The following is a 26780-nucleotide window of genomic DNA, read 5'->3' as shown; positions in this document are numbered from 1 at the left end:
ATATTGGCAAGCTTTTCACAAATAAATGTAGTGTGTGTGTGGGAATTTGTGCCTACTCAGTTTACAAAAACAATTGTAAATTCAGGTGCTGATATAGGATGACAAAGGGTGGCTTGAAATTTATATTCCAGTTGATCCCAAAGGTGTTTACTAAGATTGTCAGGTCTCTGTTAAGGCCTCTGTATTTTCTACACACCAAATGTTGTGAGCAATCTCCACTACTGTTACTTTGCCACTGTTGGGCCCCTAAGCAAGGCCCTTAGCCCTCAATTGCATCTGACAAAGATGTCTGCTAAATGCCATAAATGTGAATGCTTTGTGTGCTTTGTTTCTGATGCAACTGATGAAGCCTTTGATTAGCTATTTTTTCTTTTGATAAGTCAAATCCACACTAACTGTCTCAGCTCTGGTCACAAGCTAACTAGACTTTGGCTAGTGTTAAGCATAATTAAAATGTTTGTTTTTTTATGGTTTGACAGGGTTAAACTGGACATGTACTGGCAATTATTTAGGTTGTTTTGATACCTCAACCATGTTAAGTGCTCCAGTTTAGATATTGAACTATTACTGGCACTATTCTGTTAGATTTTCTTTTTATGTCTTCCTCTGTCTTATCCTTTCTTTCTCTCTCTGTTTTTAGGAACTCTGGTGTTGGAGTAAAATGCCAACATGAGATTATCCGCTGCCTCAAAGCCTTCATGAACAACAAGGTTAGAGGATAGACATTCTGTTTGCTTGTTCTGATGAACTGAAGCTCCTCAACTTTCAGCTCAGTCACTTTCTACACACATTTTTTCATTGTTCCCAATTTTTCTTCCGAATTCAGTCATGTCCAATTACCTGATTGCATTTTGGCTTCCCCTTTTCTGATGTTGACCTCCATTCCTAAATGAGGAGAGCTCTAACTAACACACATCCCCTCTGACACGTGTGCAGTAGCAGTAACTTGTGCATCTTTTCACCTGCACGAGACAAGTTCATATGTGGCTCAGTTTCATGCACGGAGAGTCACGCACTGATCTCCATTATCCCTCGTCTCTGTGCGGGCGCCATCGATCAACCTGCGGAGGTCATAATTGCATCACTTATGAGGAATCCCCTCTGGCATCCAACCTGACCAATCATTGTCCTTGTGGGTGCCCAGTCTGCTGGAAGCAGATCTGAAATTTAAACTCACAAGTTGGAGATGTCAGCTCTGGTATGCTAGTGTGTTTTTTACATGAGCGCCCAACATGTGGATTTGATATTAATTCTGCTTAATGCTCCATTCAGATTCATGCAGTTCACAGGTTTTTTGTGGTAAATCAACAAAACATAAATCCTAGTGCTATTTCAGCAGCTCAGAACAGTGCTATCCGATAGAGCTAAAGTTTCAGAAACAGATTTTTTCAGCATAGATTGGACTAATAGTAACAAATCTGCAAACTGTTCAGCTGTTAATTAAAATACACCAATTACACTGATGCCGAAACAGTAGCCCCACCTGAAGGAATTCCAGTCTATTAACATTACAATGGTGTATACACAATCTTATAGTGATGTCCTGATTCCAGATTTATTGCTTTGACGCCAATGTTTATAAAAATCCAGAGCCTTTAGAATGTGACTCTGTACAGCAAAAGTCTGTACTGGAGAATTTGAGTAATTTATTGGTGGCTACTCCCAATTAGAATAGAATGCCTTTATTTGTCATTTATACATATACAGGTGTACAGTACAATGAAATTCTTTCTTCGCATATCCCAGCTTGTTTGGAAGCTGGGGTCAGAAAGCATCGTCAGCCATTGTACAGCACCCCTGAAGCAGAGAGGGTTAAGGACCTTGCTCAAGGGCCCAACAGTGGCGGCATGGCAGAGCTGGTATTCAAACTTTCAACCTTTTAGTAAATTGGCCTAAGCCGCAGGCTACCACTGTCCCATTTTCCCTATTTTTAGGTTGAGATTGTAATTCTGGGAACAAAAATTGAGCTATAAAGCGGGCTAAATTAGGCTTTATGGTTTTCACTGAAAATTTACTTTGGAGCATTCCGAATAACGATTGCATTGCATTTAGTCTTTTAGCAAAGGGCTGGTAATGAGTCTGCTCTGCACTCACATTCTTGTGCTAATGTAATCACTTTAATGCGCTGTAAGTGTGTATAATTGCAGTTCTTGGGAGCTGACCTTTTCATTCCAGTGATCAACACGGAGTTAAACGCTGTTCTCTGCGGGGAGCTGGGACAGAGCATGTCGTTCATCTGAATGATCTTTTCTAGTGTGTAGTTTGAAAGACAATTTAAGCAGTTTCTAAATGCCACTTCTTGCAGATTTAAAAAGCTGCTGTTTTCCTGATCCAAAATGTTTTCCAGCATGTGGTGGCTGCTGCTGCAAATTGGAATATACAGTATTTGCCAGACAACAACATATCACATCAGCCTTACTTCAGCTAAAACCCAGATAAAGTGAACCATTAAGTAAGAAATAGATCATATTAAAGCCTGACAGTTTTCTACTGTTATGGTTGTTTTGAATGACATACAGTGTTTTGCACAATAATTTCTTATCTACAGCTATATTCAATAAAAATGATGAATAGGATCTAGGTGCACGTGCTGATAGGTCATCTTGTGTAAACATCTGTGGTTCTGTGTTTCAGTGTGGCCTGAACGCCATGTTGATGTCAGCTGAAGGTATTCCACTTTTGGTCCGAGCTGTCAATCCCAGCATGTCCCACATGATGGTGGATGCTCTTAAACTGCTGTCAGCTATCTGCATTCTTGATCACCCTGACAACCTGTAAGTGTTTGTGTGTGTTTGTGTGTTTGTTTGTGTGTTTGTGTGTGTGTTTGTGTGTTTGTGTGTGTGTGTGTGTGTGTGTGTGTGTGTGTGTGTGTGTGTGTGTGAGAGAGAGAGAGAAGGCAAGAAGCTATAAAGGTCTTATGTCAGTGTTTAATGTGTATATAACGTGTCTATAATTAAACATTTCGAGAACTGTATAGTATTCAGGGTCAGACAGATATGATTTATATTATTATGTTTTTACTGACCTGCACATTTGTTTGGTAGAAGGTCAGACTGACACCAGTAATTGTAATTAAGTAGGACCTTATTTATATGCATTAACTGCTCAAGCAGCTTAAACAACTGTATACATACAAAATAAATGTGGACACTTTATTAGGTACAGCTATCTTGTACAAACATTCCCAGGACAGCTACACATACCACATCGATGTGCTTTCTCTGTATAAAAGTACTGTATGTAGGCCATTGGTTGCCTCACAGACCAACCAATATTTGGGTGGTAGACTATCCTGATCACAGCAATGTCACCAACATGGAAGTGACATGGTGGTTTGTTTTACTGGTACGATTGTATTAGGTGCAGCAGCATATCTTAGGTTGGTAAATACTGTCTAAACTTTCTGACCTGTTAGGTGTACAGTTACGGATTAGAACTGTCTTTAATCAGAATGTTCATTTATCTTCTTTTATCAGTGGACACATTGCTATTCTTCTGCTAGCAATTAGAAATCTCATGAACACTGCTGCACGAACACAACAGATTTGGGGTTTTGTTTTAGACCTAGGACTAAGTCCATCATTAAAAGTCAAAATGCACATAATGCACAAGTGCAGATCCTAATACAATTGTAGTTCTTGATATAATTAAGCAATTAACATCATTCTCTGTTGTACATGTCAGTTTACATAGATTCTGTATGAGGAATAAAGAAATCTTAAGCAATCTTCTACAAAAATGTGTGAGTGAAATGGATAGAATAAGTTGACAGGATAAGTTACAGAAATAAAAATAGGAACACTTAGGTTTTTTATTCAGTTTATTCAGTTTGAATGCTTGTGTGTTTGTGTACTATAAATTGTGTGTGTTTGTTTGTGTGTATTACAGTCATGAGCGTGTACTTGAGTCCATAACTGCACTGGCTGAAGAGAGGGACATTGAGAGATTCCAGCCTCTGCTGTCTGGCATGCGCAAGTCCAACATTGCACTCAAGGTAACACGGGCATGTTAATATTGAAGACACTACAAAACAAGTGCAATTAAATAAGTTAACTGTACTGTAGGTACTGTGCTGGCAGAGTTAGCTCAAGGTTGTCTTTTGTTTCTTTCCACATTCTACAGGCTGTATTGCGTCAACATCATTTCTTGTAGACATTTGTAGACAATTTCTTGTTTATTCCTACTAGTATGATTATATATTTATAATGAAAGCCTAGCTGATCAGTTTAGATTTATTGCTCAGATATCATTTACTTTATTATTTTCTTCAGTCTAGTCATTACCATGTCCCTTTTTTTAATTCCTCTACTACTTGCATCCTGTTATTTTTAGGAGAGCTGCGGGCTTGCACGTGCTTTCTCCGACACACGTGCAGTCGCAGACTACTCCTTTTTAGCAGCCAGCAGCGGGTTCCCACACACATGGAGTTATTGCACAGTGATTGCATATTAGAGCAATGAGAAACCCCATCCAACCTTCCCTCCCTCAGATACCAATTGTATCTGTATGCCACTGGCTGAGAGCTTGAACACTCTGCAGTGGTGAGCTAGCATATTAGACCTCTGTGTCACCCAATTGCCCTTAGATCTAATTTTCTTGATAACATGGTTATCTAGTCTTTGTAATGTGGTCTGACCAAGTTATGCTGCTGAACTGACCCTTATTCAGGTCACTCAGATATGAAATGAAAAGCCTTTATTTGTCACATATACATATACATTTGGAGCAGAGAGGGTTAAGGGCCTTGTTCAAGGGCCCAACAGTGGCTGCATGGCAGAGCTGGGATTCGATCTCTAAACCTTTCAGTTGATAGCTTAAAGCTCTACCCACTAGGCAACCACTGTCCCAATGAATTGATGGCAATGGTTTTGGAGTAAGATGTCCTTCAATCAAACAAGCTCAAAGATGCCATGAAGTCGCTGGCAGAAGAATTGTCTGGCCTCTCCTAATTGACAGGGGAGACAGAAATGCCATTTATTTTACCTAGAGTGCAGGGCCAAGTAGCTCCATACCACTGGCGGGCTTATAGTATCATCTGTCTTTGTAACCTTATAGAGGCTGATAAGATCTGGCTAATTTTAAGCAGCAGTGTGAACATAATCTATACAACTCTGTAAGTTTTGTATGCTTTGCTCACTTGTGTTGTGTGGGTTGTCTTTGTCTTGTGTGTGTGTGTGTGTGTGTGTGTTTAGAATGGCTGTATGCAGTTTATCAACGCTCTAATCAGCAGAGGAGAGGAACTCGACTTCAGGATTCATATTCGCTCCGAGCTTATGAGACTGGGTCTGAGAGAACTGCTTAATGTGAGTTTTCATATATGTACATATCACTAAATCTACAGAATACCAGATTCAGAAACCTGAAACTTAGATCGACACACACATACTTTCCTTTTTTCCACCACTTTTGAATCATTGTTAAATATATTTTACTTGAACATGCAGTCCTAGTTTAATGTGCCCTATACTAAAATCTGAAATATCTAGGCAGCATTGACTACTAACCTGAATATTCATGTTAACTTACACTGCGTTCTCTGCTTAATGGGTTCTGGCCAGCACAAGCAATGCTCTTAAAGCCGTTGTGCATTACACATGCTGTGAAAAGTGAATGAGTGACCTACAATTTCATGGCAATAATGCTTTGTAAAATTTTTTATACATACTTAAAACAGCTTTGACAAACTATGGTAAAGCACTTTCTTCATAAGCACATAGTTTTATTGCATCATACATAAGATGAAAAGGTTAGAAGTCATTTGTCGCTCATGTTCATTTTGGGTATGACACAATACAAATTAGAACTGACGTGCATCGAGACCAGTGAATGACAGTCAGAATAGTGAGTGGAGCTCAGCAGCTTAGTGGTACATTATGCTAGCCCACAACCACTGGGATCCAGGGTTTAAATTCCCAGCAGTGCTATCAGCTAGTCTGGCATCTTCAAACAGACGTAGTTAGTTATGATTGAGGAGGCAATGTTTGAGGCCCCGCAATGGATTGCCGTTCTGTTCAAGGTGTGTAACTGCATTGCAGTGATTCTGGGGAAGCCAGACCCACCAAGTCCCTGACCAGGATAAAGCAATGGTAAAAACCTGAAAATTAATAAAAGTAATTTGCATGATAGAATTGTTCCACTTTGGATCTATGATGCCATTTATTTGAAATGCTTATGTACATGTTTTGAACCTCCGTGCTTGCTCTGGATTCTATGACCACATTGTAACACTTTAGATGGGCGGCACGGTGGTTAGCACTGTTGCATTACAGCAAAAAGGTCCTGGGTTTAATTCTCACAAAATCTTTTGCTGCTGTGATATGTGATGCCTGGTCCAGGTCTGGGTGCCTGCGTGTGTGCGTGCGGCATTGCATTGAGCATATGGCAGCAGATTACAATCGGTCTTTGGAAGTGAATACGTTGAATGAGAAGGGGGAAAATGATAGTTCAAAAAACAAGAAACTTATAAATGACTGTCAGTCACTGGTCTCGATGTACGTCAGTTCTAATTTGTAGAGTGTCTTCTCCAAACGAACATGACTTTGACATTATAACTAGCTCTGTAAATAAGAAACTTTCGAACACATTGTGTTGTACTGGATAAAAAAATACCCACACAATAATTTCTTTTAAAACTGCTTCCCTATGCTTAACATTTTGAACCAGTAATGTGTAACCAGTGTATGAGTGTACATAAGATTATCTTCTTTTGGTTTAAAGAGTAAAATTGTGCTTAAAAGCAACCATTGACGTGTGTATGTGTGTGTGTGTGTGTGCAATTTTTTTTCCCCTCTGGAGCAGGAGGTCCGGATCATTGAGAATGAGGAGCTCCGTGTGCAGCTGCAGGTTTTTGATGAGCAGGCTGAGGAAGACTCTGAAGACCTGCGTGCTCGTCTGGACTATGTGCGCATTGAGATGGAATATCCTTTTTCTCGTTACCCAGGTTTAGGTTTATATCTCACCAGCTGAAAGCTCGGTCGTTTTTAATTTATTCTCTAAATCGGCTTGAAGTTTCTAAATCCACCAGCAGGTGTCTCAGGTGGCTCTTACCAATTTTAGAAAAGCAATAAAGCATCCTGATACTTTGATCAAAGCATTATAAACAATGTGTTATTGAAATGTTTAGCTGTAATTTATCAAAACCTGATGAAGAACAGCTGCAGAGCCTGACGCCGCTTCTAACACAACGTCTAACCTTAACTGTTTGTGTTTACACTCGGATTATGCTGTGTGAATTGTTGTGGATTTGCAAGGACAAAATGTAATGTAACTCAGCAATAGTAAAGAGATTAAACTACACTAAAGGACCAGTAGTATGTAGATACCTAATCATGAGCTGCTTAAACCCTGAGCATTAATATGAAATTGCCCCTCCTTTGTAATGATAACAGTCTCCATTCTTGTGGAAAGCCTTTTCACTACATTTTATTTGTGACCAGTCATAAGAGCATGCCTTAGATCAAGCATTGAGGCCTTTCACTAGAGGGCATCACTTGCAATTAAAGTTCCAATTCATCCCAAAGGTGATCATTGAGGTTCAGTTTAGACCTGTGTGCATTCCACACCTGTTCTTCAACATGAAAAGAGAATAAATACATACAATCTATATTTAGTTCATTTTAGACACCTCTTAGTAATATAAATAGTTAAAGCACCAGAGTGAATAATTAGGAGTGTGCCCAAAAAGTTAAAACACTGTGTGTAAATTAAATGGATACATACACTAAAGCTTTATTTAAAAACAAAAGTGGTTAAAATTGTTTTTTGTCCTCACTCTAATTGTCTGTGATGTACAGTCAAATTAGATATACACCTCTGTTTTGAAGCAGAATTGACGAGGATGAGCAGTTTTTGTTTAGAATCTCAGCCACCAGGTGGTGCAATGACATGATGTGGTTTAAAATTTTAACTCTCCTGATTTAACTGTCCAGATTAGGTGCCTTCCATAACTATCATCAATAATAAGTTGTGCACAGTTTTGGGCATCACCTGAATTACTACCTAGTATGTTAGTGTGCATGGATTAATGTCTAAAATAAATGAGAATCATAAATATGACAACATGGCGTTATAAAAACAAACAAAATAAAAAAATTGAGCTCCTTGAGCCGCTTTTTGTCTGTCAATGAAGACAGTCAGTAATTTGAGTGTATTGTTGTAGATGTGGTACAGGGGTTGGACAATGAAACAAACACCTGGTTTTAGACCACAATAATTTATTAGTATGGTGTAGGGCCTCCTTTTGCGGCCAATACAGCGTCAATTAGTCTTGGAAATGACATATACAAGTCCTGCACAGTGGTCAGAGGGATTTTAAGCCATTCTTCTTGCAGGATAGTGGCCAGGTCACTACGTGATGCTGGTGGAGGAAAACGTTTCCTGACTCGCTTCTCCAAAACACCCCAAAGTGGCTCAATAATATTTAGATCTGGTGACTGTGCAGGCCATGGGAGATGTTCAACTTCACTTTCATGTTCATCAAACCAATCTTTCACCAGTCTTGCTGTGTGTATTGGTGCATTGTCATCCTGATACACGGCACCGCCATTGGATGCACATGGTCCTCCAGAATGGTTCGGTAGTCCTTGGCAGTGACGCGCCCATCTAGCACAAGTATTGGGCCAAGGGAATGCCATGATATGGCAGCCCAAACCATCACTGATCCACCCCCATGCTTCACTCTGGGCATGCAACAGTCTGGGTGGTACGCTTCTTTGGGGCTTCTCCACACCGTAACTCTCCCGGATGTGGGGAAAACAGTAAAGGTGGACTCATCAGAGAACAATACATGTTTCACATTGTCCACAGCCCAAGATTTGCGCTCCTTGCACCATTGAAACCGATGTTTGGCATTGGCACGAGTGACCAAAGGTTTGGCTATAGCAGCCCGGCCGTGTATATTGACCCTGTGGAGCTCCCGACGGACAGTTCTGGTGGAAACAGGAGAGTTGAGGTGCACATTTAATTCTGCCGTGATTTGGGCAGCCGTGGTTTTATGTTTTTTGGATACAATCCGGGTTAGCACCCGAACATCCCTTTCAGACAGCTTCCTCTTGCGTCCACAGTTAATCCTGTTGGATGTGGTTTGTCCTTCTTGGTGGTATGCTGACATTACCCTGGATACCGTGGCTCTTGATACATCACAAAGACTTGCTGTCTTGGTCACAGATGCGCCAGCAAGACGTGCACCAACAATTTGTCCTCTTTTGAACTCTGGTATGTCACCCATAATGTTGTGTGCATTGCAATATTTTGAGCAAAACTGTGCTCTTACCCTGCTAATCGAACCTTCACACTCTGCTCTTACTGGTGCAATGTGCAATTAATGAAGATTGGCCACCAGACTGGTCCAATTTAGCCATGAAACCTCCCACACTAAAATGACAGGTGTTTCAGTTTCATTGTCCAACCCCTGTATATCTTCCCTGTATATATGATCATTAGGGCCATACTAAAATAAGCTTAATTTTAAGGACCTTGTTTTCAAAAATCACAGATTTCATGGATTTTGAAAGAAAAATGGCATGTTTTATGGCAATCGTTAAATAACACTCATGAATTAAATTATAGAATAAATAGAAGCCACAATATACAGCACAGCTTACCTTAATGGTTGAATGTAAACGTAAAACATTTAGCGATGGTGCGAGGCTACGTCTCAAACTCAGTACCTGAGTAGTGTTTTTAGCTGCTTTAGAGTTCGATATCTTGGACATTTTGACTAATCGCTTGCTAACTGAATTGCTGTAGGATTGCTAGGATCGCCTCATAGTCCAAATTGACCAGTAAACGTGAGGCACATTACACTGCATATTACACTGGAAAAAGCCAGTGGTGTGTTTTTCACTACCGTGAATTAGGTTTTAGCACTGTTACTGTCTGTGTGTATATTTGGGGCTGTTTTTGTGTTATTGACCTTAACAGTGTGCTTTACCGATGCATCAGAGGTATTCCAGGTTCTGCTAAACACGGTGAAGGGCTCTAAAGCAGAAAGCTACTTCCTGTCCATCATGCAACACCTGCTGCTGGTGCGCAATGACTACTTGATTAGGTAAAGTTCCTAACTCACTTCTTCTCAACAACCTTGAAAGCTGTATGAGTGAATTTAGGAGCAGCATTGGGTCAGGATGACAGGAACCTAAAGAAGGAAAGTATAGATCTATAAAGAGCTGTGAAGAGTCAGGGGGTGTGTAAAGTAGCAGTTCAGTTAAAAATATGAATCAGCTCAGATCTTTGGAGATTAAAAGTTTGCTTCTTTGCTGTTGCACTGAGCCTACAAGTCTGTCTCAATTCCCTTTTGCTTTTTGTGAATATATGTCCATACATTTTAATAACCCACATTCTTTTTTATGCAGTGCTAGGCTGACATAAAGCCTAACCTTTTTATTCACATTTTATTCAAGTAAAGTGGTTTTGATTTTTCATAATGTTTTAACAGTGCTTTAATTTGCAAATGAAAGAAATGGTTTGTAAACAGTAATGAAATAATGATCACAAACAGTGAGTGTAACATTTGCTTATGGCATGCAGCCTTTCCTGCACTGGACTAGTAATCTGAAAGTCGCTGGTTTAAGCCCGACCTCCGCTTAGTTGCCACTGTTGGGCCCTTAAGCAGAGGCTCTTAATCCTTAAACGTCTGCACCTTATTTGGCCACAATTGTAAGTGCTTTGGATAAAAGCATGTGCTAAATGCTGTAAATGGTACAATTTGGACTTATTAAGTGTCTGAAACCTTAACAGTGTCGTCTTAAGATGTGCAACAGTACAGGGTCGTCAATGTCACATTTTCTGCTTCAAAAACCTCCGCACATTCTCGATTGGGGACAGGTCAGAACTGCAGGCAGGCCAGTCCAGTACCTGTACCCTCTTCTTCCGCAGAGTTCCGCCGCATTAATGCTGCCATCACAGAAGTGTAAATTATCTTTACCAAGGGAACTGACACAGCCCCATACTGTGACAGACCCTGGCTTTTGGACTTGTAGCTGATAACAGTGGTAGCCCTGTCAATTAAAAAGTTGAGAGTTTGAATCCCAGCTCTGCCATGCAGCCACTGTTGGGTCCTTGAGCAAGACCCTTAACCCTCTCTGCTCCAGGGGCGCCGTACAATGGTGGACCCTGCGCTCTGACCCCTAGCTTTAAAACAAGCTGGGATATGTGAAGAAAGAATGTCGTTGTACTGAACATGTGTATGTGTATATATGACAAATAGAGGCATTCTACTCTATTCTATATCATGTGCTGTAATATCTTCACATAATCATTGGATCCAATGCAATTTATATCAGTGAATAGTTCTTGAACTTGAATCTGTCATTCATAGAGATGGCAGTTGTAGCCTAGCGGTTAAGGTACTGGACTAGTAAGCAGAAGGTTGATGGTTCAAACCCTACCACTGCTAGGTTGCCACTGTTGGGCTCTTGAGCAAGACCCTTGACACTGAATTGCTTAGACTATATACTGTAAGTCGCTTTGGATAATAAAGCGTCTGCTAAATGCAGAAAATGTAAATGTAAATGGAGATCATGTGTGATCAAAATTTTCTATTAATTTTTTGAGCAGTGTATTTTAGCTAAAGGCACAGATCATGATTGTTAGGGATTTTAGTTGAGGTATTTATAGAGAAATTCTTCACTATCCACTGAACATTGTGCAGCATGACTGGAATGACCAGTAAAACTCAACCTGTCTCAATTTTCCACGCTAAATTAACATTTTTGTATAGTCTTAGTTGGGCTTCATTATACAGAGCACACCTTTTTAAATGTGAGCAAAAGGGTAAGTGAACAATTATCCTGCTGATGATTGTAAGTCTTCTTGCATGTCGGAGCAAAAATACAAGGAAGGAGAGAGCAGCATGAGCTACAAAGTAAAATCAATAGGCGCAGGGAGAAAAGGAAATGAAAGAGAGAATGTATTTGATTGATGCTCAGTAAGAGGCATTTACGGTTGCCAGCAGCGACCACGTCTAAGTGTACCTGTAAATGTAACTCATCCAATAACACACACACACACACACACACACACACACACACACACAGAAAGAGAGAGACAGACAGATGATGTTTCATACATTGAGTAAGAGCATATACAGATATATGTACAAAGAAGTACTGTAAGCACTTGTAATGTGGTTGGCTCATTAGAGGAGCTTTTACTCCCTGCATGAATGACAGGTTAAAACAGAATTCTGCTTTGTTAAGCTCATCTGTTGCTGTTTTGAATCTCACACAACACACACACACACACACACACACTAGCATCTCGCCTTTTCTTTGGAGATGTGCTTCAATACGAACAGACACAAAGAGAATGAGATGGTTTCAGTGTAGAAGTGAAGTGGAAGATTTTGTGTCCAAGTAAGAGCAAGCAGGATGGTAAATGGTTTCAGAACGTCAGACCTGTTGCTCGTTTCTCGTCATCTCGATGCAATCTGACAGGCAGGAAATTGAAGTGTCTCTGACTTTACAGGGGGCTGAGTGCATGTGCGCGCGAGCGTGCGTCTGTCTGAAAGCTGACGAATGAAGCGAAAGGATTCACAATAGGGTTAAACCGCATAGACAATTCTCCACACTTCTCGCCTGTATGGATGTGCACACATTTGTCGTCTGACTGCTGCTTCCGCCTGCTTTTATCTCCGGGTGTGTTTTTGTGCACAGAATAATATGACAGCAGGAACGGGAATCTCACAATAATCTGATCTACAGTTTCCATTCAACCGATCTGATGACACTATCAGTAGTGCCGTGACCTGATCTCATTTATTACACAGGCTGTTTTATTTCAGAAGTTAACAGGGAGATTGGTGCTGATTACAGTTTTAACCTCTTGTAATCCTGAAGAGCCACCAAAAGAAAGCACACCAGTGCTGCATGGCCAAATGTACACCTAAACAAGCTGACCTTATCCCAGCCTGGGCAGCGCGGTGGCTTGGTCGGTAGCACTGTTGCCTCACAGCAAGAAAGTCTGTGTGTAATTTGCATTTGCTTCGTCTGAGTGGGTTTCTTCCTGGAGCTCTGCTTTCCTCCCACAGTCCAAAAACATGCAAGTGAGGTGAATTGAAGATACAAAATTGTCCATGACTGTTTTGACATTAAACTTGTGAACTGATGAATTTTGTGTAACAAGTAACTACCTGTCCTGTCATGGATGTAACCAAAGTGTAAAACATGATGTTAAAATCCTAATAAATATTTATAAAATGGACAGTTCCGGTCCTAAAATCTGATTGGCTGAGCCGCGTTCGAAGCCGTTGTAAAATCCCCGATAAACGCACACCTAGGACCACCTCACATCATTCCATATTAATACTCCACTGAAAAGAAAAAGCTAATGTTATTTTCGCCCTCATGTTGCCTAGCAACACTGTTAATCGAACTACCTGGCGTCGCGGAAGAATGCTTTATTTTAAGTTTATACACAATAAATACATTTATGAATTAAACATTGTTGTATTTATTGTATTTTATGTTGACCGCCGTTTTATAAAAGCAATAAGCCACTCGAGACCGTGCATTACTGTTATGATTTTAGCACGGGGAAAGAAGTTTTAACGTCATCCCCGTGCTAAAATCACAGTAACACACGGCTTCTCGTGGCTTATTGCTTAAATAAACATATACTGATCAGCCATAACATTAAAACCACCTCTTTGTTTCAACACTCACTGTCCATTTGATCAGCTCCACTTACCATACAGAAGCTCTTTGTAGTTCTACAATTACTGACTGTAGTCCATCTGTTTCTCTACATACCTTTTTTTAGCCCTCTTTCACCCTGTTCTTCAATGGTCAGGACCCCCACAGGACCACCACAGAGCAGGTATTATTTAGGTGGTGGATTGTCATTGTCAGATGACACTGACATGGTGGTGGTGTGTTAGTGTGTGTTGTGCTGGTATGAGTGGATCACACACAGCAGCGCTGCTGGAGTTTTTAAATACCGTGTCCACTCTCTGTCCACTCTGTTGAACACTCCTACCTAGTTGGTTCACCTTGTAGATGTAAAGTCAGAGGCAATTGCTTATCTGTTGCTGCTGTTTGAGTTGGTCATCTTCTAGACCTTCATCAGTGGTCACAGGACGCTGCCCCACGGGGCGCTGTTGCCTGGATATTTATGGTTGGTGGACTATTCTCAGTCCAGCAGTGACAGTGACAACACACACCACCATGTCAGTGTCACTGCAGTGCTGAGAATGATCCACCACCCAAATAATACCTGCTCTGTAGTGGTCCTGTGGGGGTCCTGACCATTGAAGAACAGCATGAAAGGGGGGGTAACAAAGCATGCAGAGAAACAGATGGACTACAGTCAGTAATTGTAAAACTACAAAGTGATTCTATATGGTAAGTGGAGCTGATAAAATGGACAGTGAGTGTAGAAACAAGGAGGTAGTTTTAATGTTATGGCTGATCGGTGTATATAATTCCAGCCTTTCTTTATCAGTTTTTAGTAGATAGCTTTTAGAATCACTTTGCTATTAACATTTTTATAGAATTAAAGCCATATTGGATGGGACAGTACCTAGGACCTAGTTTCTCCTTAGTCTTGCCTCCTGTTTTAGTTTGTGTCTGTGGGTTTTTGCTGGGGACTCCAGTTTTCTCCCTTCCACAAAGACATGTTAGTAGGTAGACTGGTGACTCTAAATTGCCCGGAGGTCTGAATTAATCAGTGATTAGGTAGTGAGGATTTAAATTGTTTAATTGATAGACGTTGTGTCAGGCCTGTATTCCTGCCCGACAACTCTGATCAGGACAAAGTGGCTCCTGGAGATTAAAATGAATGATCTCAGTGTTGTTAACTTAATGACACACTTAAGATTACATAAGCATTGTAACATTGTTTGACAATTAATTTTGTAGTATTGTTCTGCATATGTACGAGTGAGGAAAGGGCTAAAGAGATTTAGTAAAATATACACAGTCAGTGATTAACCTGGTTTAAAAACCAGACCACATATTTCATAGCAATTTGTGTTATGTTAGGAGTTTAGGGTGTGAGATATGTTGTGTTTAAATGTATCAGCAGTTATTTTTACAGAAATGATTAACATGATCCCACTATATTTTGAAGTATTTCTTTTCTTAGAACATACAAGTGTGTGTGGGATTTTAAACATGGTTACATTTTTGCGCACTTTAATTATTTGAGGATGATCGGATTATAAATTCTGATTAGTGTACATTAATATTAATATTAATGTGTTAATAATATGCTTTATTTATTTTACCTTCCTGCATCTTGTGCTCTTTGAAGGTTTGCCCATATTTTTAATCTAGTTTGCTCAGTGGCATTATACACAGTTGCATTATTCAGTCATAAGCATTGATTGCTGAAATAAAAGAAAAGGAATGCCAGGCTGAAATGGAACAGTGGATAAAATGACAAAACATAAGCTGTAAAAGCAATAATAGAATAATGTCAGAGAAAATCAGCGGAGAGGAAATTAATGACATTTTTCTGTTAGTTATACATAAGCTTTCTGTCGTTTTCCTACACAGTATAAAAATCCTCTTTAAATAATGGTCACTAGATGTCTCTCTTGCTCCACAGAAGAACCTAGGATTTGTGGGAGGGAGGGAGGGGTGGGAGGGTAGCAAAAAAAAAAAAAAACCCAAGTAGAAATAGAGTGAGACCAAATAAAGGAGAAACAGCTTGGTGGAAAATGAAAGTATTGAGTTACTTTCACAGCAGGTCACGATGCTAGACTCCTCGCAAATGGAGTGTGTCTGCAAGCCCATCAAATATCTGACCATCAGGACACACATACACGCACACTTAGACCTATAGACCCACTCGCTAATATAACTGCTTCCAGAGGTGAAAAAATAGGGACACACACTCACGCTCACACACGCACACAAATATCAGTCAAGTAGATAAAGGTAGAGCTGAACTCAAGCAATACATTACATGTATAGGCGCTGCAGCATTGTGTGGAGTGTTACGAGCTAAAGTTTTTGCCTGACTGTAGATATTGTTATTAGTTATTGTTGCAATAAATGGCACCTGTTTGGTTTATATTCACACCATGAACTGTATGTTTACTTAAGGGGTGTGCTGATATAATCCTTGCTATAAGCCTTCCAGAGAGGGTGCAGATAAGCCCAATTTTGTCTGTGTTCAGCATTTAGTAATGGCTTAGTGATTAAGGTTCTGGATTAGTAATCAGAAGATTGCCAGTTCAAGACCCCCCCCACCGCCCAGTTGCCACTGTTGGACCCCTGAGTAAAGCCCTTAATCCTCAATTGCTCAAAATCGTGTTCAGTCATAACTGTAAGTCACTTTGGATAAAAGCGTCTAATAAATGGCAAAAATGTAAATTTAGGAGTGGGTTAAATACGAGGGATCTTCAAAAAGTTTCCGCACTTTTATATTTTGGTTGGAAACTGTGAGGATGGGGAGGAGTAATTGGTCGTGTCTGAGAGACTGAGAGAGCTTACAGTCCGGATTTAGCACCATCTGATTTCCACCTCGAAGCTTTAAGGAGAAGAAGATTTTCATGTGATGATGATGTGAAAGCAGCGGTGCATCAGTGGCTACACGTTCAACCAAAAGCATTTTTTTGTGATGGCAGTAAAAAGTTGGTATGATGCTGGGAAAAATGCATCAGAAGTTGACTATGTAGAAAAGTGATGTAATTTGCTTTTAAAATTCTTAATAAATAGAGTTAAAGTTGTAACAAACACAAAACAAGCCTTAATCAAGTGAACATTCATTATGATCTCACAACTAATAAGGTAATTTAATAGATACAGTGTATCACAAAAGTGAGTACACCCCTCACATTTCTGCAAATATTTTATTATATCTTTTCATGGGACAACACTATAGAAATAAAACTTGGATATAACTTAGAGTAGTCAGTGTACAACTTGTATAGCAGTGTAGATTTACTGTCTTCTGAAAATAACTCAACACACAGCCATTAATGTCTAAATGGCTGGCAACATAAGTGAGTACACCCCACAGTGAACATGTCCAAATTGTGCCCAAAGTGTCAATATTTTGTGTGACCACCATTATTATCCAGCACTGCCTTAACCCTCCTGGGCATGGAATTCACCAGAGCTGCACAGGTTGCTACTGGAATCCTCTTCCACTCCTCCATGATGACATCACGGAGCTGGTGGATGTTAGACACCTTGAACTCCTCCACCTTCCACTTGAGGATGCGCCACAGGTGCTCAATTGGGTTTAGTCCATCACCTTCACCTTCAGCTTCCTCAGCAAGGCAGTTGTCATCTTGGAGGTTGTGTTTGGGGTCGTTATCCTGTTGGAAAACTGCCATGAGGCCCAATTTTGCGAAGGGAGGGGATCATGCTCTGTTTCAGAATGTCACAGTACATGTTGGAATTCATGTTTCCCTCAATGAACTGCAGCTCCCCAGTGCCAGCAACACTCATGCAGCCCAAGACCATGATGCTACCACCACCATGCTTGACTGTAGGCAAGATACAGTTGTCTTGGTACTTCTCACCAGGGCGCTGCCACACATGCTGGACACCATCTGAGCCAAACAAGTTTATCTTGGTCTGACGAGACCCACAGGGCATTCCAGTAATCCATGTTCTTGGACTGCTTGTCTTCAGCAAACTGTTTGCGGGCTTTCTTGTGCGTCAGCTTCCTTCTGGGATGACAACCATGCAGACTGAGTTGATGCAGTGTGCGGCGTATGGTCTGAGCACTGAGAGGCTGACCTCCCACGTCTTCAACCTCTGCAGCAATGCTGGCAGCACTCATGTGTCTATTTTTTAAAGCCAACCTCTGGATATGATGCCGAACACGTGGACTCAACTTCTTTGGTCGACCCTGGCGAAGCCTGTTCCGAGTGGAACCTGTCCTGGAAAACCGCTGTATGACCTTGGCCACCATGCTGTAGCTCAGTTTCAGGGTGTTAGCAATCTTCTTATAGCCCAGGCCATCTTTGTGGAGAGCAACAATTCTATTTCTCACATCCTCAGAGAGTTCTTTGCCATGAGGTGCCATGTTGAATATCCAGTGGCCAGTATGAGAGAATTGTACCAAAAACACCAAATTTAACAGCCCTGCTCCCCATTTACACCTGGGACCTTGACACATGACACCAGGGAGGGACAACGACACATTTGGGCACAATTTGGACATGTTCACTGTGGGGTGTACTCACTTATGTTGCCAGCTATTTAGACATTAATGGCTGTGTGTTGAGTTATTTTCAGAAGACAGTAAATCTACACTGCTATACAAGCTGTACACTGACTACTCTAAGTTATATCCAAGTTTCATGTCTATAGTGTTGTCCCATGAAAAGATATAATGACATATTTGCAGAAATGTGAGGGGTGTACTCACTTTTGTGATACACTGTATATTAAACCTTATAAGTAATAAATCTAATGGATATATTAATGCAAGTCAATGATTGGCATCAGTTATATACACCGATCAATCATAACATTAAAACCACCTACTTGTTTCTACATTAACTGTCCGTTTTATCAGCTCCACTTACCATATAGAAGCACTTTGTAGTTATACAGTTACTGACTGTAGTCCATCTGTTTCTCTGCATGCTTTTTTAGCCTGCTTTCACTCTGTTACTTAATGGTCAGAACCCCCACAGGTTTACCACAGAGTAGGTATTATTTGGGTGGTGGATCATTCCCAGCACTGCAGTGACACTGACATGGTGGTGGTGGAGTGAATAAGACACAGCAGTGCTGCTGGAGTTTTTAAACACCTCACTGTCACTGCTGGACTGAGAATAGTCCACCAACCAAAAAAATATCCAGGCAACAGCGCCCCATGGGCAGCATCCTGTGAACACTGATGAAGGTCTAGAAGATGACCAACTCAAACAGCAGCAATAGATAAGCGATCGTCTCTGACTTTACATCTACAAGGTGGACCAACTAGGTAGGAGTGTCTAATAGAGTGGACAGTGAGTGGACACGGTATTTAAAAACTCCAGCAGCGTTGCTGTGTCTTATCCACTCATACCAGCACAACACACACTAACACACCACCACCATGTCAGTGTCACTGCAGTGCTGAGAATGATCCACCACCTAAATAATACCTGCTCTGTGGTAAACCTGTGGGGGTCCTGACCATTAAGTAACAGAGTGAAAGCAGGTTAAAAAAGCATGTAGAGAAACAGATGGGCTACAGTCAGTAATTGTAGAACTACAAAGTGCTTCTATATGGTAAGTGGAGCTGATCAAATGGACAGTGAGTGTAGAAACAAGCAGGTGGTTTTAATGTTATGGCTAATCGGTGTGTATAATCAAGTACTGTATGTGCCATCAGTTATCACACACATTTAATGTGTAAATTACTGTTTGTTTTTCCTTTTCTATTTTGCTGTGTGTATTTGCTTTCTTCTTTACATTAATTAATTAATGTTATATTGAAAAATCGAATTGAAATCCAGTGAGAATTTATACAGACAGTAGAAGCAAAGAACGTCAGCTAGATTATTATATTCATACTCCAGTTGACTGTCCCTGTATAAAATGCTGCCTAATTTTTATGGTTGCTCTCTCCCGGGTATGTTATGTGAACCCTCAAGGGTGCCTAAGTTGAATAACTTTAATCAGGAATGTGCCCTATTTCCTCATTTTTTTTTACTTTTTTGTTTGTTTGTGCCACCAAGTAAAGCACATAAACCAGCGGTTTAAAATACCATTTAGGGATGATGGGAATTGGCACCTTGAAATTGCCCCTACGTGTGAGTGAGTGCTTGAATAGGTGAGTGTGAAAAGGCCTGTGATGGATTGGCACCCAGACCATAGTTTATTTCGATCTTGCTTTCAGGGTTTTCTCCATAGGTTCTATTCCCACACTGTTTAAGATGTTACTAACCATGAATAAAATAACATGTTTAAATGTCTAAAAAGGCACAAATAATCTGTATCGTTCCTAAATAAATTAAACACTCATGATGTAAGTATGATGCATAATAAACACTGTTTATCACATAGGTACTGCAGTATACTCAGAGTGTATGTGCTAACTCACAGCTCGATATATTTGTGCTTAAATCCTCTTTCTTTAGCTCAAGGTCGGCACCAAATGCTTTGTGTTTGTCTATTGATTAGTCTTACTCATTACTGCTCGGCCTTAATAACGACCCCTGCTAATTTAGAATGGTCATCCAGCCTCTTGTTGCTGCAATAAAATTCTCTCAAGGTTGTGTACACAGTTTATATATTATGTTGTTGCCCGTTTCTTACCCTTACTTACTCTCTTCCTCTCCTACCGTCTCTCTTATACTGTTCATCTCCCAGGCAACAGTACTATAAGCTGATGGACGAGTGTATAGCTCAGGTTGTGCTGCACAGGAACGGATGTGATCCTGATTTCAAATGCAAAAACCTGCAGCTGGACATCGAAGGATTGATAGGTAATGCTCAAATTTACACCTGCACTGATAATTTTCCCCCAGTCACTGACTGTTAAGACTTCATCCACCGGGTGGCAGAATGGAGCTCATAAGATTAGCAGTGGGAGAATATGGGAGGGTGGTACGTTTAAACATTCTGGTAGGTTCATTTGCAACTCTAAATCGCTTCTAGTTGTGAATAAGTAAATACATAAGTGGGCTCGGTGATGAACAATTGACCTGTCCAGGATGAAGTTCCTTCTTGTGGTTCTTCTGAAAGCTCTGGATTCCTGAAGCCCCTGATCAGGAAAAAGTGATTTCTGAAGATGAATGAATGAATGAATGAATGAATCAAACTGACATTTTCATTACACACAATCAAATCACAAAATTATCTTTCTAGCAAAGCAACAAACACATGAGCTTCTATTATGAAAAATACTAACATGAATTTTAGCTCAGGTGGCTCTGTGGGTAGCACTGTCGCCTCACAGCAAGAAGGTCCTGGGTTCGATCCCCTGGTGGGGCGGTCCGGGTCCTTTCTGTGCAGAGTTTACATGTTCTCCCTGTGTCTGTGTGGGTTTCCTCTGGGAGCTCCGGTTTCCTCCCACAGTCCAAAAACATGCAGTCAGGTTAATTGGAGACACTAAATTGCCCTATCGGTGAATGGGTGTGTGTCTGCCCTGCTATAGAATGGCGCCCCGTCCAGGGTGTGACTGTGTGCCTTGTGCCCATTGAAAAGCTGGGATAGGCTCCAGCACCCCCCTGTGACCCTAATTGGATAAGCGGTTAAGAGAGTAAGTGAATTTTACATTACATACTTTGGTTTACTGTCTGTGAGGAGTTTTGGCATATTCCCCAAGTACAATAAAGTCCTCCCACCTCTCCAAATCATGCAAATGGTGTGCTAGCATCCTCTTGTGAATTGACCCTAAAAGGTGGTAAAGAAGCTGTGTTTCCTATGATTGATTTCTGCATAAGCTGATTATAAAAATAATTTCTGAAGATGAATGAATTAACTTGACAGACCTACAGGGGTTGGACAAAATAACTGAAACACCTGTCATTTTAGTGTGGGAGGTTTCATGGCTAAATTGGACCAGTCTGGTGGCCAATCTTCATTAATTGCACATTGCACCAGTAAGAGCAGAGTGTGAAGGTTCAATTAGCAGGGTAAGAGCACAGTTTTGCTCAAAATATTGCAATGCACACAACATTATGGGTGACATACCAGAGTTCAAAAGAGGACAAATTGTTGGTGCACGTCTTGCTGGCGCATCTGTGACCAAGACAGCAAGTCTTTGTGATGTATCAAGAGCCACGGTATCCAGGGTAATGTCAGCATACCACCAAGAAGGACAAACCACATCCAACAGGATTAACTGTGGACGCAAGAGGAAGCTGTCTGAAAGGGATGTTCGGGTGCTAACCCGGATTGTATCCAAAAAACATAAAACCACGGCTGCCCAAATCACGGCAGAATTAAATGTGCACCTCAACTCTCCTGTTTCCACCAGAACTGTCCGTCGGGAGCTCCACAGGGTCAATATACACGGCCGGGCTGCTATAGCCAAACCTTTGGTCACTCGTGCCAATGCCAAACATCGGTTTCAATGGTGCAAGGAGCGCAAATCTTGGGCTGTGGACAATGTGAAACATGTATTGTTCTCTGATGAGTCCACCTTTACTGTTTTCCCCACATCCAGGAGAGTTACGGTGTGGAGAAGCCCCAAAGAAGCGTACCACCCAGACTGTTGCATGCCCAGAGTGAAGCATGGGGGTGGATCAGTGATGGTTTGGGCTGCCATATCATGGCATTCCCTTGGCCCAATACTTGTGCTAGATGGGCGCGTCACTGCCAAAGACTACCGAACCATTCTGGAGGACCATGTGCATCCAATGGCGGTGCCGTGTATCAGGATGACAATGCACCAATACACACAGCAAGACTGGTGAAAGATTGGTTTGATGAACATGAAAGTGAAGTTGAACATCTCCCATGGCCTGCACAGTCACCAGATCTAAATATTATTGAGCCACTTTGGAGTGTTTTGGAGAAGCGAGTCAGGAAACGTTTTCCTCCACCAGCATCACGTAGTGACCTGGCCACTATCCTGCAAGAAGAATGGCTTAAAATCCCTCTGACCACTGTGCAGGACTTGTATATGTCATTTCCAAGACGAATTGACGCTGTATTGGCCGCAAAAGGAGGCCCTACACCATACTAATAAATTATTGTGGTCTAAAACCAGGTGTTTCAGTTATTTTGTCCAACCCCTGTACCTCCCTGGACAGTTTGGCATGTTCCCCTAGACCTCTTAGGAATCTTGGCCCATGCTATCTGTGCCCCTTCTTTAGAAATGCTGTTGGAAGACATGGGGTGGGGGGTGTATCATTTTTACTGTAACTAACACATGATAACAGCAGCCTCAGTCTTCCCGGATCCTATTCTGAATCCGCCACACTCTCACAAATACAATCCAATCTTGTTCTGAGGGCAAGTCTCAGTGATTTTACAAAACCATGTACCATTCAGATAGGTGAGAGAAGGTTCAACTTTCCTGCAATTTCAGGTCTGATTTTCTCAATATGAGGCACACGGCTAATCTCGGTCTGCCAGTTGGGTTTCGTTTCCTTATTAAAGACTGATACAACTGTTTTCAAAGCTAGTATCATTTCATATTGCATTGGCTTGACAGAGAGCATATACACGTATGTTGGTTACAGTGGGGCCAAAAAGTATTTAGTCAGCCACTGATTGTGCAAGTTCTCCTACTTAGAAAGATGAGAGAGGTCTGTAATTTTCATCATAGGTACACTTCAACTATGAGAGACAAAATGAGAAAAAAAAAATCCAGGAAATCACATTGTAGGATTTTTAAAGAATTTATTTGTAAATTATGGTGGAAAATAAGTATTTGGTCACCCACAAACAAGCAAGATTTCTGGCTCTCACAGACCTGTAACTTCTTCTTTAAGAAGCTCTTCCGTCCTCCACTTGTTACCTGTATTAATGGCACCTGTTTGACCTCGTTATCTGTATAAAAGACACCTGTCCACAGCCTCAAACAGTCAGACTCCAAACTCAACCATGGCCAAGACCAAAGAGCTGTCGTAGGACACCAGGAAGAAAATTGTAGACCTGCACCAGGCTGGGAAGAGTGAATCTACAATAGGCAAGCAGGTTGGTGTGAATAAATCAACTGTGGGAGCAATTGTAAGAAAATGGAAGACATACAAGACCATTGATAATCTCCCTCGATCTGGGGCCCCACGCAAGATCTCATCCCGTGGGGTCAAAATGATCATGAGAACGGTGAGCAAAAATCCCAGAACTACATGGAGGGACATGATGAATGACCTGCAGAAAGCTGGGACCAAAGTAACAAAGGCTACCATCAGTGACACACTACGCCGAGAGGGACTCAAATCCTGCAGTGCCAGGCGTGTCCCCCTGCTTAAGCCAGTACATGTCCAGGCCCGTCTGAAGTTTGCCAGAGAGCATATGGATGATCCAGAAGAGGATTGGGAGAATATCATGTGGTCAGATGAAACCAAAATGGAACTTTTTGGAGTTGCATCCCAAGAACACATTTACATTACATTTTCAGCATTTAACAGACGCTTTTATCCAAAGCGACTTACATTACAGTTACAGTATACAGTCTGAGCAACTGAGGGTTAAGGGCCTTGCTCAAGGGCCCAACAGCAGCAACCTAGTAGTGGTGGGGCTTGAGCCAGCAACCTTTGGATTACTAGACCTGTGCCTTAACCACTAGGCTATGGCTTGCCCTGTAGAACACCATACCTACTGTGAAGCATGGGGGTGGAAACATCATGCTTTGGGGCTGTTTTTCTGCAAAGGGGACAGGACGACTGATCCGTGTTAAGGGAGGAATGAACGGGGCCATGTATCGTGAGATTTTAAGCCAAAACCTCCTTCCATCAGTGAGAGCATTGAAGATGGAACGTGGCTGGGTCTTCCAGCATGACCATGATCCCAAACACACCGCTCGGGCAACGAAGGAGTGGCTCCGTAAAAAGCATTTCAAGGTCCTGGAGTGACCTAGCCAGTCTCCAGACCTCAACCCCATAGAAAATTTGTGGAGGGAGTTGAAAGTCCGTGTTGCCCAGCGACAGCCCCAAAACATCACTGCTCTAGAGGAGATCTGCATGGAGGAATGGGCCAAAATACCAGCTACAGTGTGTGCAAACCTGGTGAAGACTTACAGGAAACGTTTCACCTCTGTCATTGCCAACAAAGGTTATGTTACGAAGTATTAAGTTGAACTTTTGTTATTGACCAAATACTTATTGTCCACCATAATTTACAAATAAATTCTTAAAAAATCCTACAATGTGATTTCCTGGATTTTTTTTTCTCATTTTGTCTCTCATAGTTGAAGTGAACCTATGATGAAAATTACAGACCTCTCTCATCTTTCTAAGTAGGAGAACATGCACAATCAGTGGCTGACTAAATACTTTTTGGCCCCACTGTATATATTAATAAATGACACCAGTTTTGTGGAAGACATGCTTGAGCATTACATATACATGCTGTATGAATATATACTATACTATATGAATATATACATTCATAATAATAGTAATAATAATATACATATATACATGTACGTATAATAATAACCAAGCACCTAGGCATGCAGACTGCTTCTACAAACATTAGTGAAAGAATGGGTTGCTCTCAGGAGCTCAGTGAATTCCAGCATGGTACCACCTGTGCAACAAGTCTAGTCATGAAATTTCCTTGCTACTAAATATTCCACAGTCAACTGTCAGTGGTATTATAACGAAGTGGAAGCGACCTCACAAATGCGCTTCTGGAAGAATGGTCAAAAATTCCCATAAACACTCCTAAACCTTGTGGAAAGCCTTCCCAGAAGAGTTGAAGCTGCTATAGCTGCAAAGCGTGGGCCAACATCATATTAAACCTTAAGGATTAAGGATGGGAGTCACTCAAGTTCATATGCATATGAAGGCAGATGCATACTTTTTGCAATAGTGTATATATATATATATATATATATATATATATATATATATATATATTGCTTTCAGATCATCACATAAAAATCTTTTTCCCCTTAAAGCTTCTTTGAGCGCCGAAAAAGTCAGATGGCGCTAAATCTGAACTATAAGCTCTTTCAGTCCCTCAGACATGACCAATTACTACTCTTCCCAGCCTCACTGTTTCCAACCAAAATATAAAAGTCCCTCGTGTATATATTTATAAATGTATGTATAAGATCAACCTAGTCACATCATTCTGTTCGCAATGCCAAAGATCACAGAATCGGACACACAAAATCATAATTTTGCATCAGCAAGGGAAGTCAGCAAACAAACTGGATACTAACAGTGTGGTATTGAAGCTGTTATAAAGGAATTTGAAGAATCAGGAGAGGTCAAGACAAAGAAAGCTTTCAAAATCTAATGAGTTTTCATTGGGATGCCTGGTTGACCCACAGTCTCAAGAAACTTGATCAGGAATGTTTTCTCGGAGGGGTAGCAGCCAAGAAACCTCTTCTACGGAATGAAAATAGACTAAAATATGCTAAAGCTCACAAAGATTGGAATGAAGATCAGTGGAAAAGAGCATTATTAAGTGACAAATCCAAGTTTTAAAATTTGGGTCCAGTTGTCGACAATATGTGAAAAGAAGAGTTGGGTAAAGATGGAAGAATGAGCGCTTGTGAACTTCACTAAAATAAGTTGGAGGGGCTGCATTTCTGCCAGTGGTGTTGACGATGTTGTCAGAATTGATTGGATAGTAAATGCTGAGAAGTACAAAATGATATTACGACCTGAATATTATAGAGGCAGTATGAGACCACCTGGAGAGAGAAATAAATAAATGTGGTATCTTGTCCCAGGACCACCAAGGGCACTTGAGATTTTAACTTTTAGATTGGGCCTGTCTTACCCTTTTTCACTGTTTATGAAGATGTAGTCAGTGTAGCAGTTTGTCCTTGTTTATATGGCTGTTACAAGAGTTTATGGGTTGGTTTGATTGTTAGTCCTACATGTGTTGTTCCTCAGTTTGTGTGGATGTAAATAGTGCTCCAGTATTTTTCCCTGATGCATTAGCTAAATGTACTGTGTATTTTCAGCAGTACAGGCTGAGAGCAGAGCAAGAAGAAAAATAGTCTGTATTGTCTCCTTCTCCTTTATACAAGGAGGTGTGAGTGTGTGTCTGTGTGTGTGTTGCTTTCAATGGTTGCATGCTGCAGGGATATTTTAAACTCTTATAAATGTGCAGCTCCTTTTTTCTACCCTGCTTGTGTTATTAAGGTTTCCTTTGAACTCTAAACATGCTTGTGTTCTGCGTTCAGCTCTTTTGTCTTATTAGGTTCATGCCCTATTTTATATAAAAGAGTGAGCACATTACCTTCATTTG

General features: G+C 41.0%; 1 protein-coding gene across 1 annotated transcript in view; it reads left to right on the top strand.

Annotated features, from left to right (window-relative positions):
• LOC134316375 (protein diaphanous homolog 1) overlaps window positions 1-26780 on the top strand; it is a 137716-nt gene that overhangs the window by 46357 nt on the left and 64579 nt on the right. The window contains exons 7-13 of the mRNA XM_062996771.1: window positions 641-710; window positions 2635-2774; window positions 3889-3994; window positions 5193-5303; window positions 6799-6917; window positions 9932-10048; window positions 20265-20380. Of these exons, the coding sequence (XP_062852841.1) occupies window positions 641-710; window positions 2635-2774; window positions 3889-3994; window positions 5193-5303; window positions 6799-6917; window positions 9932-10048; window positions 20265-20380 (779 nt within the window). The remainder of the gene's footprint in view (window positions 1-640; window positions 711-2634; window positions 2775-3888; window positions 3995-5192; window positions 5304-6798; window positions 6918-9931; window positions 10049-20264; window positions 20381-26780) is intronic.

The sequence above is a fragment of the Trichomycterus rosablanca genome, chromosome 1, assembly GCF_030014385.1.
Source record: "Trichomycterus rosablanca isolate fTriRos1 chromosome 1, fTriRos1.hap1, whole genome shotgun sequence".
NCBI lineage: Eukaryota > Metazoa > Chordata > Actinopteri > Siluriformes > Trichomycteridae > Trichomycterus > Trichomycterus rosablanca.
Note: the sequence above shows the minus strand (reverse complement) of the source record. Positions and strands in the feature narration are given on the sequence as shown.